Source organism: Centropristis striata, chromosome 2 (assembly GCF_030273125.1).
Source record: "Centropristis striata isolate RG_2023a ecotype Rhode Island chromosome 2, C.striata_1.0, whole genome shotgun sequence".
Classification (NCBI taxonomy): domain Eukaryota; kingdom Metazoa; phylum Chordata; class Actinopteri; order Perciformes; family Serranidae; genus Centropristis; species Centropristis striata.
Window position 1 is genome coordinate 36,594,259 of NC_081518.1, and position 17,961 is coordinate 36,612,219.

Genomic DNA, 17,961 nt, shown 5'->3' on the forward strand with positions numbered 1-17,961 from the left:
ACCACTGGTATAAAAGCTCCCAATTCTTTGCCTCGCAGCCTTTATTTGCTAACAGCAATTCAGATGATGTATCTAAATATATCCAGAACTTATTTAATTATCTGTATTTATGTGAAAATGCTACAAATGACAAATGTTTAAGGGAGCTCCTTTGGATTGGACTGTCAGTGAAGACGGAGTGTAAACTCTGACCGGAGGTGTGAAAAAATGGGTCAGCCACTTCAGATTGGAAATGAGAGAGGGAAAGATAAAAAGAGAGAGGTCCTGTAGGACAGATGATATTGGGGCCGCTGGTCACTAGAGCCAGGGCCACAGCGACGACCCACAAACATGCTCTACTTATGATCAGAGAGCTGTTTGATCTGCACGGCCTCTCTCCCATAACACCCCCACTACACTCCTCAACCACACTTAAACACACACACATTCACTCATCGCGCCATACCCTCTTCTCATCAAGGCTGCTCAGCTGCCAGCCTCCTGACAGCATCAACATCAGCATCAAGACTTCACCATCACTTCACTCTCACTCTAATACTAAGTGAACTGGGGGCAGTGAGCATGTCAGCGGTGATCAGCCTGCTAACAGAGAGGACAGTTTGGTTTGCTGGAAGAGATGCTTCACATTTATGAAGTCTAGCTAGAACAGTCAGGAGCTCCAGTTAAACTTATATAGCACTGAGAGTTGATGCCAAAGCTAATTTTGATACCCTATGGAGCAGTTGTGGCACTGCACTTAAATACAAATTCAAGGCACTTATAAGTTACTATTTCAAAACCCTCTTGGATCAGCTGGAACATTTATTGTCACAAAGAAATAAAATAATTATGTTTTTCCCACTTTTTAGAGATATGTGGTTCTCACAGGACAACCACAAACAAATGATGATCTAATAGAATATGATGTATTATTGTAGATTAAACTACCCAACAGGATATAAATGAGTTAAAATGAGCACAACCATAAACATCTACTGCAGCAAAATGTAACATACACATTAATGCAGCAGTAATATTAATCCAAAAACATCAGGATAACAGGATAAATGTACATACACAAGGAGTGCTTTTAATTTGGATACTCAAAGTACATTTTGCTGATAATAATTGTATTTTTTTTTACATAGGTAAGGTTTTAAGGAATTTCGGGTTTTTACTTGTGGTGGAGTATGTTTTACAGTGTGGTATGTGGGAGGACGTTCACTTAGATAAAGAGGTAAAGAAATACGTTTTCCACCACTGCCATGGAGTCAAGAGGCAAAAACAAATATTTAAAAAAATATTGGAATATTTAGGGGTTATGTAATAAACAGGTGTTTTGAGATATAACTACATACTGTTATTGTGTCTTGCTCTTTCTAAATATAATTTTATTTAGGGCACACATTCTATCAAAATACCTTCATCGATAAATCAAATGTATCAACATCAACATCATTAAATAACATTTTTTTATATTTTGCATGTAAATCAGATAGGAGTAAAAGGCTGACTTTATTTTGTTATAACTGTCATGTCTGTGTGACCTGCAGTGTCAGAGCAGTCGCTGTAAATGCTGTTGACGTGAACCTCCTGCAGTCTGCCTCTTTTATGACCTTTAGTGCAATTAACAGTTGCAAAACATTAGGGCTGGTGTTGCTTCACATGTAGTCAATCAAGTCGGTGTTTTGTCGGCACTGAGTGGTGTTTGTCTGTGTTGGTGACAAATGAGTGTGGTCCGTCCCACTGCTGACAGCCGCCCCAGAGCTGTGATACTATCTTCAGCTCTTCAGCCAGCTTCTACAATTACTACTGCCTCTCAGGCCCCGGGGCCTCCAACACCAGCCTGCACTCTGGAACCTGGGACACACACACACACACACACACACACACACACACACACCCACACACACACACACCCACACTGATACATTACTCACATCTATTCATTCGTACAAACAGGCTTACTGAGAAATTTACACATGTATTCCTGCTCTTAGACACAAAACAAAACTACTGTATGTATTGCACAAACAGAAAAATGGACCCAGCCTAGTCCAAGACACAAATAAGGTTTATGCAAACTTATATAACATTAGGGTTGAGGTCAGAAAATAAAATTGTCCTTCACTGACATTGATAGTCATTATTCACCAAATAACATAATAAATCTGTTGCGTTTCTTACAAATTGAATATAAAAAAATAATTTAGATTCAAATCCATTTCCTGATTTCATTAAACTGCACTACAATCAACCCCAGCCTTCTAGCCACACACCGGAACATTTGACTGGGATATGACCCCAAACCGATACCTTTCCCCACCACACACCTGGTTATTTTATCTCCCCCTGCACCTATTGTTGGCCTAATTGAGGGTGGCTTGACTGGTTGGCTGGTGGCTGACCCCGGTCAGAACAATGCATACCTGTGGCTCTCACCAGCGCTGTGTAATTGTCTCTTCAAGTGGGGCCCTTTTCCAGTCGGCCCCGAGGGGCGAATGCTCCACGCTCATCCATCACTCAGTCACTCAGCCACTACAGGAAGTGGTTAACATGGGCGACCTCTGGGTTGGCGGTCCACTGTTGGTATGGGGTGTGGAGTTGAGGTTTTTTGGAGACACATACAGAACATTATGCATCGCTTCATCACTGGGAGTGACATCACTCAATCAATCAATACATCAATCAAACTGTCAAAGAAGGTGTTTGCTCTACTAATCCAGCCGGTTCCTTTGAAGTTTAGAGAAAACAGAAGCTGGCAGATGGCCAAAAAAAATACTTGATGGGAAGGCTTCCTTGTTGAGTATAGAACAGATGTTCATATGTTTAAAAACACTTGGAAGTGATGTCTTTAATGTCCACTTTATCGGTATCAGATATGAAAGCTCCAAATCCACCAGTCACTCAACAGGTTTTTTGCTTCATGCAGACATTTGATTTTCCTTTGATGTAACCATGGCTGTAAAAGGAGAACTGGATACAGCATTAGAGACAGACCGCAGCCTGTTCATTCCAATGAAAGTTGCTCAGTGGTGCATGAAGCTAAAAAATACAATTTCCATCTATAAAATTACCCAGATCTTCTGAATCTATGTGTCCATAGACCTAGTCCATTAGCTTTAACGCTAATTTAATGGCTATTCATGAATTGTTGTACCTCAAAAAAACAACAACATATGTCTCTTTCACAATGAAATTCTATAGGGAAAATCTTTTTGGGACAGGTGACGGATGCAGAAGTTGTAATTGCACAGTTTGTCCACTATATGTCAAATTGGCTTCAAAACCTGGTGCTGATACTGTTCCTGTGAAGTCTACAGACATGCTAGTGGCTCTGTGAGGCTGTACAGCAGTGCTTGGATAGAAATGCTAACATACAATAACAATTGTTGATGCCGTGTAAGCTGGTATAATGGTTACCATGTTTAGTTAGGCATGTTAGCATGCTAACATCAAGTAGCATCCAACACAAAGGGAATGTCATTAATTTAATTGATGACATGATGGTGCTATACGCAAACTTAAGGGATCACAAAATGATTATGATACATTATGAGTGCGACACATAATGTATGAACCAAATATGCACAATCCATCCCATGAATGTTGAGCTATGTCAATCAAAACCACAAATGTGAATCTCCAAGTGGCATAAGGATACATCTTTTGGGAACCATGAATTTCTATACAACATTTTTTGTAAATCCCTCTTGTACTTTGACCTGCTGCTCAAAGTTTATGCTTCATGTGGTTATAGTAAAGTGTTAATCTTCATAACTATCCCACTGAAGATTCATTCGGGATCTGAGATGTTTGCTTTGCAACTATATTTGAATTGGATGAAAGCAGTTGGAAGTCAATAGTGATGGTTCCACTACTTGTAAAGATTTGATTGGATGCAGAAAGAAAGCAACATCATGCCAGTCATGGTCCGATAAGTACTTTTTAACATTTATTTGCTTTTGTTGACTTGGAAAAGCAAATGCTGTTTGTCCCATGGGAAATTAACATGCCTGAATTTATATTTAGAAGTTGTGGACACATCCTTATGACTCACACTGCACTGTAAATCATCCTGATACAATGAACCTAACCCTTCTGGCACTCATAGCAACTTCATTCAAATATTTGGTGAATAGAAATTATTTGTAAGCCTACTGTGCATGTAAGCACCATTTCCTTCTGGTCCGGTGTGGGTATACTAGAGCTAATTTTCCTGCCAGTGCACGCCACCACTAAATAAGGGATCTCTGTCCAATGATGTCCTCTTCATCTTGCGGGAGACAGTGATTCTAGGGAGAGACACATTAACTCACCTTCACAACAGGGAAGCACTTGTTTAGGTTTGAGGTCAGGTAAAAAATATTTGGAGAAATACAACCAATCAAGATCTAACTGAAACACACACATGCATGTATGAGGAAACTTTTGTACCTGTCACAAGTGTGTTATTCAGCAGGAATTAAAAAATGATAATGGACAAAGCACACAAAGAACAGAGGGATGCAAGTTGTTGGATAAAACACTGTTTTTTATTTACTGCCATTCCTATTGCTTCAGACAGACAAGCTGTGGCGCAGGGAGCACAGAGTGATTCAAACAAGTCAACGCTACTGCCGATCTACAAACAAATCTCTCTGACAACAACAAACAAGAGAGGCGCAGCAAAAGAAGAAGCAAGAAGAACAGCGTTTGGCAACCATTAACATCTTGGAAAAAAAAACTTCAGAAGTAAAAAAAGGAGTGCATTCTGCATTTTTAATAGTAAACAGCGTCTCTACTTCATCATGAACTAGATAGAGAAAGGAATCAAACGAGGAGGGCTGCTACACTGCTTTGACGTCGGCCCCCTTTTCCACCCTTTTTAGCTGTTTTGAAAGTGGATTTTGTCAGAAGTGCCGGATCTTTCTCTAGCTCTCTCGGATGGCCTGCAGCATTACAGGGGAATGTGGTGCTCTACACACTTTAAGAGTAATTAAAAGCGATTGAACAGCTGTAATTATGAGAAACGGCGGTTGTGTTCCGGGTCATTCTATCAGTGCTGCCTTTCATCAGAGCAGAGGCAGAGGAGCCCCGCTGCTAGTCTCTGTTTCTCCATATGCATATCTTCAAGAACAAACAACTGGCAGGCTGCCTACAGGCTCACACACACTATCACATTCATACACACGCGTGCACCTTCATGTCGACATGTGGGAGAGTGAGCGTGCACGTGCACAAACACAAACGATATTCACATGGCTAAATGTACACAAACAAACACACACACTTTCGCACATCTAAATGGCACAAGCATACCATCGCAGCGTAAACACTAAACAACACATTCTTCATGTTCTCCATTGGGCGACATTCATAACTTTCTTATAATAATCTTTCTTTGGTCTCTTCATTCCATTTCTGAACACAATAAAAGGGAATACACTATACACAAGTGAAGAATGCAATACCATGTGAGCAAAGTTTTTTTTTAACCATTCCATACTGTATTATAACACTGTGACAAATAGAAAGCATATACCTATGTATGTACTGTACTGTGACTACTGAGAATGAGTCGATCTATTGATAAAAGCATGTCTGGGTTACATGAGATTAAGTAAAAGAATACACTGAAATAATAAATAGTTACACAATGTATGCTAACACTGAAATGCAGGTTCCACTTATGTTTCGTTAGACCGTTGTGACACTAGAAGCTTGTCGCTAAGCTTGCTTTGTTAGCATGTTACTGAAGCACTATTCTGGTTCTATCATGGTGCTCTGGATTCCTTCTAGCCAACTCCGAGCTGGGTGGCTGAGATGCTGGGGGTCAGGTGGGGTAGTGGAGGGTGGAGTAAGGGCGGGTGGGGGGTGTAAGTGAACCAATCAAAAGGAAATCAATCTTGGTGGGATCACAACAGAGGTGTCTTCAGTGGTCCATCCCCGCAGATGATGTGGGGGCCATTCAGAAAAGCTGGTGGGTTTTTTTCTTGTCTTTCTTTCTCACTTCATTTATCCATCCTTCACATCCTGTTGGGGAAGAAAAGAAGTTGGTAAAGGTTAGAGTGTAGCCTGCGTTCCAAATCACATATTTTTACTCATTGCTTTTAGTATGTACTGCAGCTGCTCTTACAAAGCATGTACTGTTGCATAAGGTATGCATGCAATTGGGAAATACTACTTCATCATAACATGGCATCTTTAACTTCAACCCTCATTAAGATGCTGCACAGAGGATCATATCTACCATTAGAGTCTGTGGTAGAACTTGCAGAGCAGTTAGGTGGAAAATATAACATATGTGTGACAGCAGGTGTGTGTTTTGTGTATCTCTACATGAAGTCATCAAGGACAGGACAAACTTTTTCAGAGAGCAGCTTCCGAACTGAAAGACAAATTTAAAAAAGTGGTTGTCATTCACAGTAATTCATTGGCTTTTCATATTCGTTTAGGGGCCCCACAGTGTCCCTAAGTGGACATACCGTTTGCTCAGACCTTGGGACAGTTTTTTTTTTGGCACATGTCGCTTGGCATGCACAACATGCAAATACTATCTATGTTTCTATATGTGTCTGTGTATTTTTTTTCCCAAGTAATAATAAAATTACCATTACATCATGGGTGAGTAATGAATAGACAAGTTGCAACCTGTGAATGAATGCATGCTGCCTCAGCTATGTATGTATCCAATGTGTGCATAAGCAAATTTCCACACTTCACCATATCGGGCCCACCTCCAGAGCAGTGACTCCACTCTGTTGATGATGTCAGACAGATCAAAGGGCAGAGGCATGCTGGGGTCATCCACACCCCAGAAGGGCCGGTCTACTGGGGCCTCCTCAGGGGGTAATGTCTGGGCCAGACTCGAGTGGCACCTGAGGCGACAGGACACAGGAAACAAGCGCACCCATTAACTCCTCTATCCCATCAAAACCAACTGGTAGACACTCATCAGCATTAGGGCACGCGTCTCAGGTGACTCGCAAAACTTTCAACCAGGGCTTTTATGTTTTCGAGATGTGGGCACTAATGTTCTTGTAACATTTGAGAACAACTGATGTTAGTCAAATATATGTGAAATAGACTAAAATTGTGTTTGTTCACTTTTCTATAACTAAAACTTAAAGAAAAAAAAGAAAAAGAATCAAAGATCTAATATATTTATTTTAATGCCCAGGAACAAAAGACAGTTGACAACATGATATTTTTTTAGGCAAAGATTAAATAAAAATCTTTCATTCTGGTCTTTCTGTATTGACTGATGGGAGCTTTAAAGGGGTCAGTCCCAGAAATGTCAAGTTGTTAAGTCAACGATGTGTGTGTGTGTGTTTGTTAACTCGTCCCTAAACACACAGTGCGTAATGTGTGTTTGACCAGGAGGCAATCGGCTTGTGTGTTTCCTCTCCTTTTTATGACTCCTAATAATAGTGGGCTCAATCAGACCCTCCAGGACATGAGAGAGTAAGTGTGTCTGTGTGATCTGTTTGTACAAAGATGACTGGAAGAGATTTAAATGTCTTCATAAAATTATTCAGATAAGTGTCTTTCCCCTATACATTCAGAAAGATGTTTCATTTATTGGTCTGTATTCGACTTGTACTTCCATTTGTTTGGCATTTCTGTTTTAAAACCATCAATCCAGTGTGCTAAATGGAGCTGAGAGAGTGGGAGAAAGCAATGGGTTTCTAAAGTCATAAACAGCAGCAACAGTATCAAGCGGATGAGAAACCATGATATCATGTATCATGATGAATGCCCCATTCATCTTACACACATGCAGGCACACTCAGCAGGATGCTTTCACAAGAACATAACTCTGTGTTGTTGCAATCATGACAGAGCAGTGAGAAATCCAGTCTCTTCATGTCACTGCGTGATTTTCATATGATTAATAATCCAGGGTTTTGTTGTAATTTCTACAGTGTTTGAAGCCCCCACAGACCTTCGCCACATCTTTTGTCAGACCAGTGTAAATATTTACTGCTGTGACTTGGTGTTGCTCTCCACTGTCATTGTAAATCTGCCCTCCCTCTGCCTCTTGACAGATGAGAGTAACCCCTGACCTGGAGGTGCAAGAGGGAGAGGAGGAGGATGGCATTTGTATGTTGTGTGTGTAGTGTGTGTGTGTGTGTGTGCTTGTCAGTGCTGGCGTAAGATTTCCTTCCAGAGCCACAAGGCCAGTAATACTCCCCACTCAGTCGTTATGCCGGGGTCTGTCCTATCATATCCCTTTACCCCATCCACACCCTAAAAAACCTCAAACAACCCTGACATACACAAATGCACACAGGACCACCACCACCTTGTGGCCGCTGACTAAAGAAGGGGATGGAGAGGACACGAGGAGCACAGGAGAAGGATATGAGGGCCGGTTATGGATGGGATGAGGGGATGTTAAAGTTGTCAGGGGACAGCCGGGGGCTGCCACAATTTGTGGTTATATATTTTCACCGGAGCCACTTAATGTTCGACTGGCTCTCGGCCTAAGTGCTGCATTTTGGTGCGGTTAGCCCTTTAAAGAGCTGCTGCATTACGGTGGTGAGGAGCAGCATTAACATCTACTGTTCCAATATATCTTCTGCGCTCTGGATCAGGGCCTGATAATAGCATCTGTTAACATGCACTAAGTACCATTATGTAGCACATCACTTCATAAATAATACGATTAGGCGACCTTGGGGCTTTGCGACGAGCCGTGTGTTTAAATGTTCTCATCATTTATTTAGGGTGCGAATTAAAGGAAGCGCCACTTCAGAGGAGGAGGAGGAGGAGGAGGACATGGCTGGCATACATATCTTCAGAGTGTGCATGAAAGAGAGGGAGTGCAAACTGACCCAGACAGCACACACACACTGTGTGGTTCTGCTGACTTCAGCTTGAGGACACCACAGGCCAAGGGAACCCAGGCCTTTGATTTGGTTTGATTAAGTATTCATGCAGCAGAGCTATGAGAGAAAACACTCGCCTCCTTTCTGCTGCCCTGACTCATTCTGAAAGGCTACATACCGTAAAAGCCTGACCAGCCGCCTTCAACAGAGCTGCTGCATTTATCTGACAAGGGATCTTGCAACATTAGCTTGCAAATAGAAGGCTCCTGGGTTACCAGCGATATAAAAGATATCAAGACTGGAAGACTATCAAAGATAATATAGTGTAGGTAATTCAGCACACACTTTTACACAATCTACCACTGTTCACAGAGTGCCGTCCCTTGACTGCTAAAATGGAACCAAACAAAAAGTCAATATCAAGCGAGGTGCCTTAAGCTCTCCAGGGCTCTTCTAGAAATTCAGTGTAAGCCACAGTGGCGTACAAACACGGCTCACCAAAAGACTTTCCCATGGCAGAACAGCCCACCTTAAAGTTAAGGTCAAAGACAAAGAGGTGTGTGTAGGGGGGTTGGAGGAGGCAGAGAATGTGTTTGTGAGTCCAGGCTGTTCCAATGGATTAACCCCAGACAGATATGGGCCTAACTATCCCATCTGGCGCTCGGTCAAGAGAGATTGGCAACACAATCACTCATTTCAATTTGCCCTGAAACCTTATAGCCTGGCAGGCCCCTGCTCAAATGGTATGCTAATGTGAAAGGTATCTACGATTCTATCGCCTCTATTCCACAGAGGCCTTTCCCTCCATGCAGCACAGTGCACTTGAACTGCGGCTGGGGCAGGAGCTCCACGGCCCTCGCTGCAATAAGGGCCGGAGCCCCCTTTGCGCTCAAACTAACCACTTTAGCTAAAGTGAGTGTTAATTATGGACAGGCAAAGCAGTCAATAAAAGGTTAATGTAAAAGTCAAAGGATAAATTCCTTTAAGCATTGCATCATTCCACCATCTCCGCGACCAACACACTGCTCGCAGGTCTCCTAATCAATACGTTTTACTGTAATGCGCTCCCCATCGATTTCAGACCCCCCCTCTTGCTCCACGGCCCTGCCTCCATCACTTGGTTAAAGAAAGAAAAGGGAGAGAAAGAGAGAGGTGCAGGAAAGAGAGAGAGAGAGACAGAGAGAGAGAGAGAAAGAGAGAAAGGAGTAACTAAAATGATTAACCTCGGTTTCACTTTGTTGTTTCACTCTTAGTCTCTCCCCTGAAAGGCTTGTTAGAAGAGTGCAGGGTGGTCCAATATCATCATTGCCATCACCAGCATCGCAACCATCACAATCATCAGCATCATCAGCCCACTCAATCTCTGGCTGGTGTGTAATTGTGTAGCAGCTCACTCAAGCAGGGCCATACATTAAAAGGCCCTCTGCTCTTAACAGGATGGAAATCCGCCTAATAGACAACATCAGTGCTTCCAACTCTTGCAATTACACTGATAAATGCACAATTGTGTCAGGCCAAGTGAAAAAGAACCCAGAGAACGTAGATAGGAGACAACGCCTATTGCATTATTGGTACAGGAGGTCATTTGTAACCACATGGAATGAGACAGTTTGAGTTGCTTGACTCAGGACATCATTTAAGGGTGGAGTCCGGCCACGCTGATGGAAAGCTTTTTGGACAGGATTTACAAAGGCTCAGATATCGTTTGTAATCATTATGTGGATGAATTGTTCACGAGAAAGCAGTTCAGATAACCTTTCGATTGCTGCATTAAAGTGCAAAAAATGTCCTTTGAATGTTCTGTATGAAATATCACCACAGTACCTGAAACAACAGTAGGTAAAAGTGAGGTTTTTGGGTGGTGTTGAACAATTTAACAAATCCAGCACAGTGGAAAAAAATCTAATCAATCTGCCTTACAAATTTAATGTGTTCATATTTAAAATATTTAGAAATTAAACTTAAGAATAACATGATATTTAAAAACTTACACCAGGCGCAAAGCAGCACACAGTGCAGCACAACTGTCCTCGCTAGTTCCAGACAGATGCAGTTGTCATCTTCCAGCCAAGCGCCCACATTATGTAAGAACCTCTGTGCACCCATAGGTGTGTTGGTCTTAAAAATGAGGTGTGGTCAGGTGCATTGTTGGTGCATTGTTATCTTAAGGCAGCAAAAAGTGACTGTGCCATTGACCAACAAAAACTTGGTCCAAAGTCAATGGCATTGACATCATAGCATTTTCTTGCTAAATAAAAGGAAAGTAAGATGCACCTACATAGGCATGTTCACAACGTGAGTGCACTCTGCCTGTTAAACAAAGAGCTATGTGCAGCAGTGCTCCTCCTCAGTTAAATAGGTTTTTAGTGCATTTGCTCACATGCCTTCAAATGAAGCTGTTGATGAGACAGAGGCTTGAAGGGAAGCAGAAAACCTTCACTTCTTGAATTTGCAGAGTCTTCCATTTAAATAGCAATGAGCCAGGTGCAGGCACACCTGGCTTTTAAAGGAAATAGGGGATTGCATGCAGAAATCATGTTAGGCACAAAACACACCTATGATTGATTGAGAGACTAAATACAACCCCATTGCACCTTGCGCCCTGAATGTGCTAGAAAAAGTGGAAATGGACTCGCCCTAAATGCACCTGTGCTATGCACTTTAGATCATGCGCTAAATATAGTTTATGTAGTGCTCTAAAACCTTTTCCTGATATATTTCATATTTGTGGCTATGACGGTTAGGGTTATCTTAATGTTTTTAATGTTGTTCTTTGCTGGAGAAAAATAAGAGAGACATGATACAACTACCTAATAATTATTCTTTAGACATAATTCTTGTGTATTAACATGTGCATAAAGAGTCACTAAAATATGTGCCAAGCCTTACCCATTAACTACACCAAACCAATAATTGTTTGATTGTGTTAAAATGAACATCAATCAATCACTCACACATGCCCATTATGATCTGTATGATGCACCTTTGCTTTGTTTGAGGGAAGCAAAATACCTCACATCACCTGCTTCCTCATAGTTTGTGTGAGTTTCATCTGTATCTCTAGCAATCCTGTGCAGGTGTGAATTTTATGGTCTTGGCAACCTGAGTGCCCGATAGCTGAAAATGCAATCAAACAAGTCATGAAAAAACAGGCATGTGTCTCATAAATCAGCCTGCCCCTGAAGGTAAGGCATGCAATCACGTTGCAGGGAGAGAGAAGAAAGAAGTACATTATCCATGTACATTCTGTATCTAAGCACTGTTGAGTAAGAAATGAGCGATTGAGCACATCTGTCTTTGTATGTCATGCAGTTATATATGGGGAGGGGGGGAGAGAGACAGGCAGATAGCATTTATCTACATACTTATCTTTCTGCTGTGTTGTGCAAGATATTAGTGATGTCATGCAGAGGGCAGTGTAACACGGAGGCACTGAGAACAAGGCCCAACCTGTGAAGTGTGGAGCTCTGGATCCTAACCTACACCACCCAAGACTCTGAGGGTCCTGTGAACTCTCAGGGCTGTCCTCATTAGAGCCTGAACAGAGCCTCAGATCCCCACCCACCATCCCCAACTCCCATTATCCCAATCACTGCCACATTCAGCGTTAAATGTAAAGTGCTGCAGAATGTGAGCCAGCCAGCCAGCCAGCCAGCCAGAAAGCGTGGGCAGGGCCGCGTCTTAACCGTTTCCTCAGGATCAATCAAATGCTATTGTGTCTGCAGACAGCTGCTGACTGTACATTTTGTGAGTATGTGAGGTGGGCAATTGTGGAGAGAGAAACAGAAAGAAGGGGGGGGCATCATCAAATGCATGACATATGTTCCTTTCATTTTGATTCTCTCTAAGGAGCCTGGGCTAATAAAACTAACATCTGATGCACTCTTTTTCCCTTTAATTAATGGTTGTGGAAACCACGCAAAAATGCATTAGCAAGAGGGTGGTGGGGGGTGGGTGCTGCATGGTGCTTTCAACACTCTCCCCCACGTGCCACGATGGCTCTGCTGCTGCTGGGAACAATGACTCTGCCAGGGAGCATGGGTACCTTTGGGTGGGCCTGTGAGGTGTCCCTCTTGCCAGCTGCAGTCTAGGCTGCTCATTAAACCACATGAAACAAATAAGGCTCATTATTGGCATCTCCATCAAGTTGGGAACCCAGGGCGCTGACTTTGCATTGGGTGCATGCACTGTACACAGAGTTAGTTGAAGTCTACGGCACAAACAGAGTGGGCCCGTCGTACCTGCAGAGCCTCCGCCTGCTTCACACTCCGACTGTTTGATGTGGCCTGGCTGGCTGCCCCGTCTAGAACAGGGTGAACCACATGTAACAGAAAAACACACACAAAGGTAGGTAGCCTCTAAATAGCCTTTATAATTGGAGGCAATAAAACACTATTGCAGTCTGGAAGTGCAAAGGAGGCAAGCCCCTGAACTGCAGCTACTGCTCTCAAAAACCAGGTGGACGTCCATTAGGTGCTTAACAGCGTAACAAATTACCGAACACCCTGGCCTGCTCCTTCTCCTCCTCAGGCAATGGGATGGAATGTGGCCTAATGTCAACACAGGCGCAAAATTTACGAGCAGACAACTATTGTTCAAATGCAATCAGGTTCTAATAAAAAAGAGGCAGGAAAAGGACAAACAGATAGGGCCCTCCTGGCCGTTTACTCTTCCGACAAGGGGCGTAGAGACAGATCACCCCCTAAGGGTCTGGATCGGTGTGTGTGTATGTTTGAGAGTCAGAGAGAGACAGAGAGCATGTGTATGGGTGTGCATCTCAGAGGGAAAGAAAGTTTGTGTGTGAATGCTCCAGGCTGACTGAGGAGGAATGAGCGTGGCTGTGGCTTTTGGCCTACTAGACACCTGTGCCAGGCTACAGGCTAGCTCGACAGTAGCAGCTGGCTTAAAGGAAAAAGTGAAAAAAAGACAAAAAACAAACGTTTACTGTGGGCCCCGCCAGTAACACCCCAAAGACAACACTAAGCAGGGACGGATGCCTAGCTCAACAAAACAACTTATTCCATCATCGCCCCAAATGAGCCACACGTGGCCAAATACCATAGTGAAACATTTTGATATATACAGGCAAAACTAATTACAGCTGGTTTTAAAGAGACACTGAAGTTTTTCCTGATGACGCTGTTTATTTATAAAGCCCGGGAGAGAAAATGGAGCAATAAGAGGACTTGATGGCGAGGGTAAAGAGGTTACGAGCCTGCGAGTGATTGCACTTTTTCACAGCTCGGCGTTCGAAAGCTGTAAATCTGCTGTTAGGGAATCAGGAAGAGGGTTACTGTGGCGTTGGGAGCACTAACTCTTAGTTTTCCAGGGCAATGGCGCACCGTTGCTGTGAAAACTTGTTCTGAAAACATTCTTGTAAAACGATCATTTTTAACCCTCATCCCTACCCTCCATTGCATGTACCCTCCCTCCTGGCCAAGCGTCAGTGCCTTGTGGGCATCATCTGAATGGTGCAATAAAGCTGGTGATGGATGAGGCCTGCCTCGACAGCTATACAGCCGAGCCATTGGACGGCACCTGACCCCAGTCACATGATAAGGTCGATCCAACATGGGCATAATTCCCACCTGTCTTCAGGTGACAATGGCGGGGTCAAGCTGGCCCAGCTAATTATAGTCTATTGTAACTTCAATTGCCTGGTTACAAGTCATCCTTCTAGCTCCAGGGGATGTGGTGTTAAGTTCTGAAGCCTTTGTGTAAAGTGAAACTGTGAGACAGAAGCTTTAAACTGTTGCACAACAGATATTGGATTTCAGAAACATAAACTGCTTCACAAAAAAATAGACACTGAATTTTTCTGTTCCCTTTAAACAAAGCATGAAAACAAACAATGACTCTTCATGAGCAAGTGTTATTCTTTGAATGAATTACGAGATTTCGTTCAAACTGTATGCAAAAGTCACCTCATTGTTGACATCGCTTGTCATGAGGAGATCACATAATAGGCTCAGCAAACCAGTGATAGTAAACACGCCCTGCTGGAACTGTCGTAAATCTTAAACCCTATAAATTGGACAGGTTCAGGCGTAGGCTATAATATGGCCATCAACACAGACAAAACATTCTTGTATACACAAATAGCAACAGCAAATTGTGAACATTTATCAAGCAAAAGAGTTGTGTCATGTTTACTTAAATGAATGACATCAATGAAAAACTAAAGATGTACCTAATTAGAAATGCATCTGAAATTTTAAAAGTATAGTTCAAATTTGTATGTAGCGGGGAGCATTTATCTATAGTTAGTGTATAATCTACAGTACTTTGTGTTTGGTTAAAACCAAACAAATTAACGACAGCAGCAGTAGCCAGTAACTCATTTGATCTGTGAGGTAAAATAACCCTTTTTGTCAATGCAGTCTGTTAGCTTTGGCAAGAGCACAGAATCACTTCAGTTTCCCCAGTGAAACTTAAAGAAGACTGTCTGATACTGAGGTAAAGCAGTGGAAATATCAAAATATAGCATACATTTAAACTGATCAATTCTTTAAGTGGCTAAAATATGTTTTATATGGCACTATTGACCGTCATTTACTTTAGGTAATACACTAACTATAGATAACCTCCCTTCAGTAAATTCGAACTACTCCTTTAATGCTTGTAATAATTATCAGACAGATATTCCAGCTAGAATAAAGACAGGGTAAACTCTTGACAGGCCACCAATCAAATCACTGAATTTTGGTGGCCCTGCTGACCTTTCTCTAGTGCCAACATCAAGCACAGTTTTTTTCTTTACTTTTTTTTAAGTTAACCTTTAAATGGGCAAACAAAGGAGTGGCACACAGTGGAAGATGTTCACGTTCCCACATGGGCATCCGCATTAAGTCAACAACTGAAAGTGCCATTCTGTTTACAGTACGAGATGATCTCATTCTGAAAATGTCAGGCTGAGTATACAGTAACTCATGAGTCGCACTTTCCCAGATGCATTTGGGGCTTTTTTTTCCAGTAAACAAACAAAAGAAAAAGTCCCAAACTCAGTGAAGCTTTTCCTCTAAGCCTGAGAAAGGCCTATAGTATTTCTAACACAGCAATGTGAGTGTGTGTGCATTCAAGCATGCACATGTGTACGCTGTGCGTCCATGCCAGAGGAGGGCTTTCCGCCAGGTGTTTGAACTTCTGCATCACCTGGTGCTCCTGCTGCGTGAACACGAGTTTTGTTTCACCCTATTAAGTAAATAGTGTAATTAAAGGGCCTCTGCATTTAAAACGCTGTGAACAGCCAGCAATTTGTTTGGAAGAGCAGCCAGGCTAGGGCCTGAGGCTCTGCACCAAACAGGATGCAAAGAGTGCACACAGCGAGCCAGGGTACACAGTATAATGGAGTGTGGGCGTGTGTGTGTGAGTACATATGTACCTGCCTATGCAGATGAGTCGGTGCGTGTGTTTGTGTAGGTGTGTGAGCGGATCAGTCCTTGAAAGTTGTTCAGGGTGTTAAAAGAGAAGCTGTTTGTGGTCTAACAGGTATTTAATAGTGTTCTGTTTGTAGTGACAATATCAGGGCTTGATGTAATAACCGTAATACTGGCATAACCGAGGGCTGTGTTTAGTAAAACCCAACCCTTTGTTTGCAACAGCACAGGCGTTGTTCATACTGATACTAATGTGAGTCAAAAAATGTCAAAGAAAAAAGGTGACACGGGCTTAGCTTGTTTGTCACAAAGGACAAGAATAAGACATCAGCAGAGCAGCATAATAAAAACAGAGGGATTACAATGGAAGTAGTAACAGAGCGCAACTCTCTTCATTAGTTTCCTCTCTTAATGATTTTTTCACAGCACAAACATCTTGGCTCTGCACTACCTATCCCTGTGAGGATGCTTCTTACTAAAGTCTCTGCCGTTACTGCTGATCCAGGGTCAGCTGTGGGGAGTAAGAGAGGGATAACCTCTTTCTGAGCCCCATAGAAAGCCAGATGGCTGTGCGGAAGCGCCGATCCAAAAACTAGCTTACAACTCAATCGCTGTGGCCACATCTCCAAGTCCACAGTTTAACCCCCTCTGATGTCAGCCAAGGTCACAGATGCACACTTGAGAGGCAAAAAGAGCCACAAGTAAAGTGCTGCCAGAGTCGAAGGAATTAGATCCGGGCTGAGTGGCCCTCATCTGGCTAAGCCTGGTAAGTAGCAAGACTAACAGGCTGAGGCACGGTGGTTTGGGTTCGCAGACACACACATGCACACACACCCACGCTTGTAAGCTTGCACGCAAACGGACACACACATAAATAAGGAGGTAAACACACACTTACATAGTCGCACACTCATGCACACACGGAAGGACTCGGAGGGCTACAGATGGTGTGCCCTGGGCCTGGCGACTGGGGCTCTGAATGAGCTAGTTTTAGATCCAGTGTGGAAGCTGTCACGGCGCACAGGGCTCAGGGGTTGGGGCGGAAGACAAAGAACAGCGGAAGGAGTGCATGAGGGGAAAAGAGGAGCAGGCGGGGCCTTTCGCTGCATGGGGGCTCCTAACATTTTTAGTACAACATCAACATGTCACTGTCCATTCGTCCCCTTGCCCCCTTGCCCATGTCCTACCCCCCAACATGTCTAACAGTGCAAGCACACACCCCAAATATACACAAACACTGAAACACACACACACACACACACACACACATTGTGGAAGCCAGCGGCCACTTCAGCCGTAATTCCGCCTGACTTCCGCTGTCTGACTGGCAGGAGACAGGGAGGGTGAGGACAACAAGCTGTGAATACGGGAAGAGACAGAAAATCATTGAGAACCTTGCCTTTATGAATCTTTGATGAGAGAGAGTGGGGGTTGGTGGGGCTTAGCCTCTGGTTAAATCAGAGCATAGCGTGTGTGGTGTGTGTATGACTGCCAACAGAGGTTGAGATAAACAGGGTCTGGACCAGGCCCAGACAACTGCACACCCCGCAGTTGGGAACATTTGTCCCTGCAATTAGTCCCTGTCCTCCCTGTTCATGTTGCAGGTAAGTGGTATTGGTAGCTAGCAAAACAGCTTAAGCTATGACTGCCTAGTAGGGTGGTGTGGGATTGAATGTTCAAATGTCCCAGTGAGTACTTCATGTGCAAGTCAAAGGCATCCTCGATATGTAATTGTGCAGCTGGCAACACCTTGGTATTCAAAATTGTAAAGTTAAATGTGGCTGTGTTATGTA

At 43.1% G+C, this 17,961-nt stretch overlaps 1 protein-coding gene across 4 annotated transcripts in view; it reads right to left on the reverse strand.

Moving 5' to 3' along the window:
* Positions 1–4,510: 4,510 nt before the first annotated feature.
* The window catches only part of fto (FTO alpha-ketoglutarate dependent dioxygenase), a 132,680-nt gene continuing 119,229 nt past the window's right edge, over positions 4,511–17,961 (reverse strand). Inside the window, exons 9-10 of one of the 4 annotated variants that reach the window (XM_059350336.1) lie at positions 6,699–6,839; positions 4,511–5,994 (exon numbers count right to left, since the gene is read on the reverse strand). In XM_059350336.1, the coding sequence (XP_059206319.1) occupies positions 5,988–5,994; positions 6,699–6,839 (148 nt within the window). In that variant the 3' untranslated portion in view covers positions 4,511–5,987. Of the gene's footprint in view, positions 6,840–17,961 lie in introns of all 4 variants that reach the window. The other 3 variants (XM_059350328.1, XM_059350316.1, XM_059350322.1) reach the window with 3 other exon arrangements.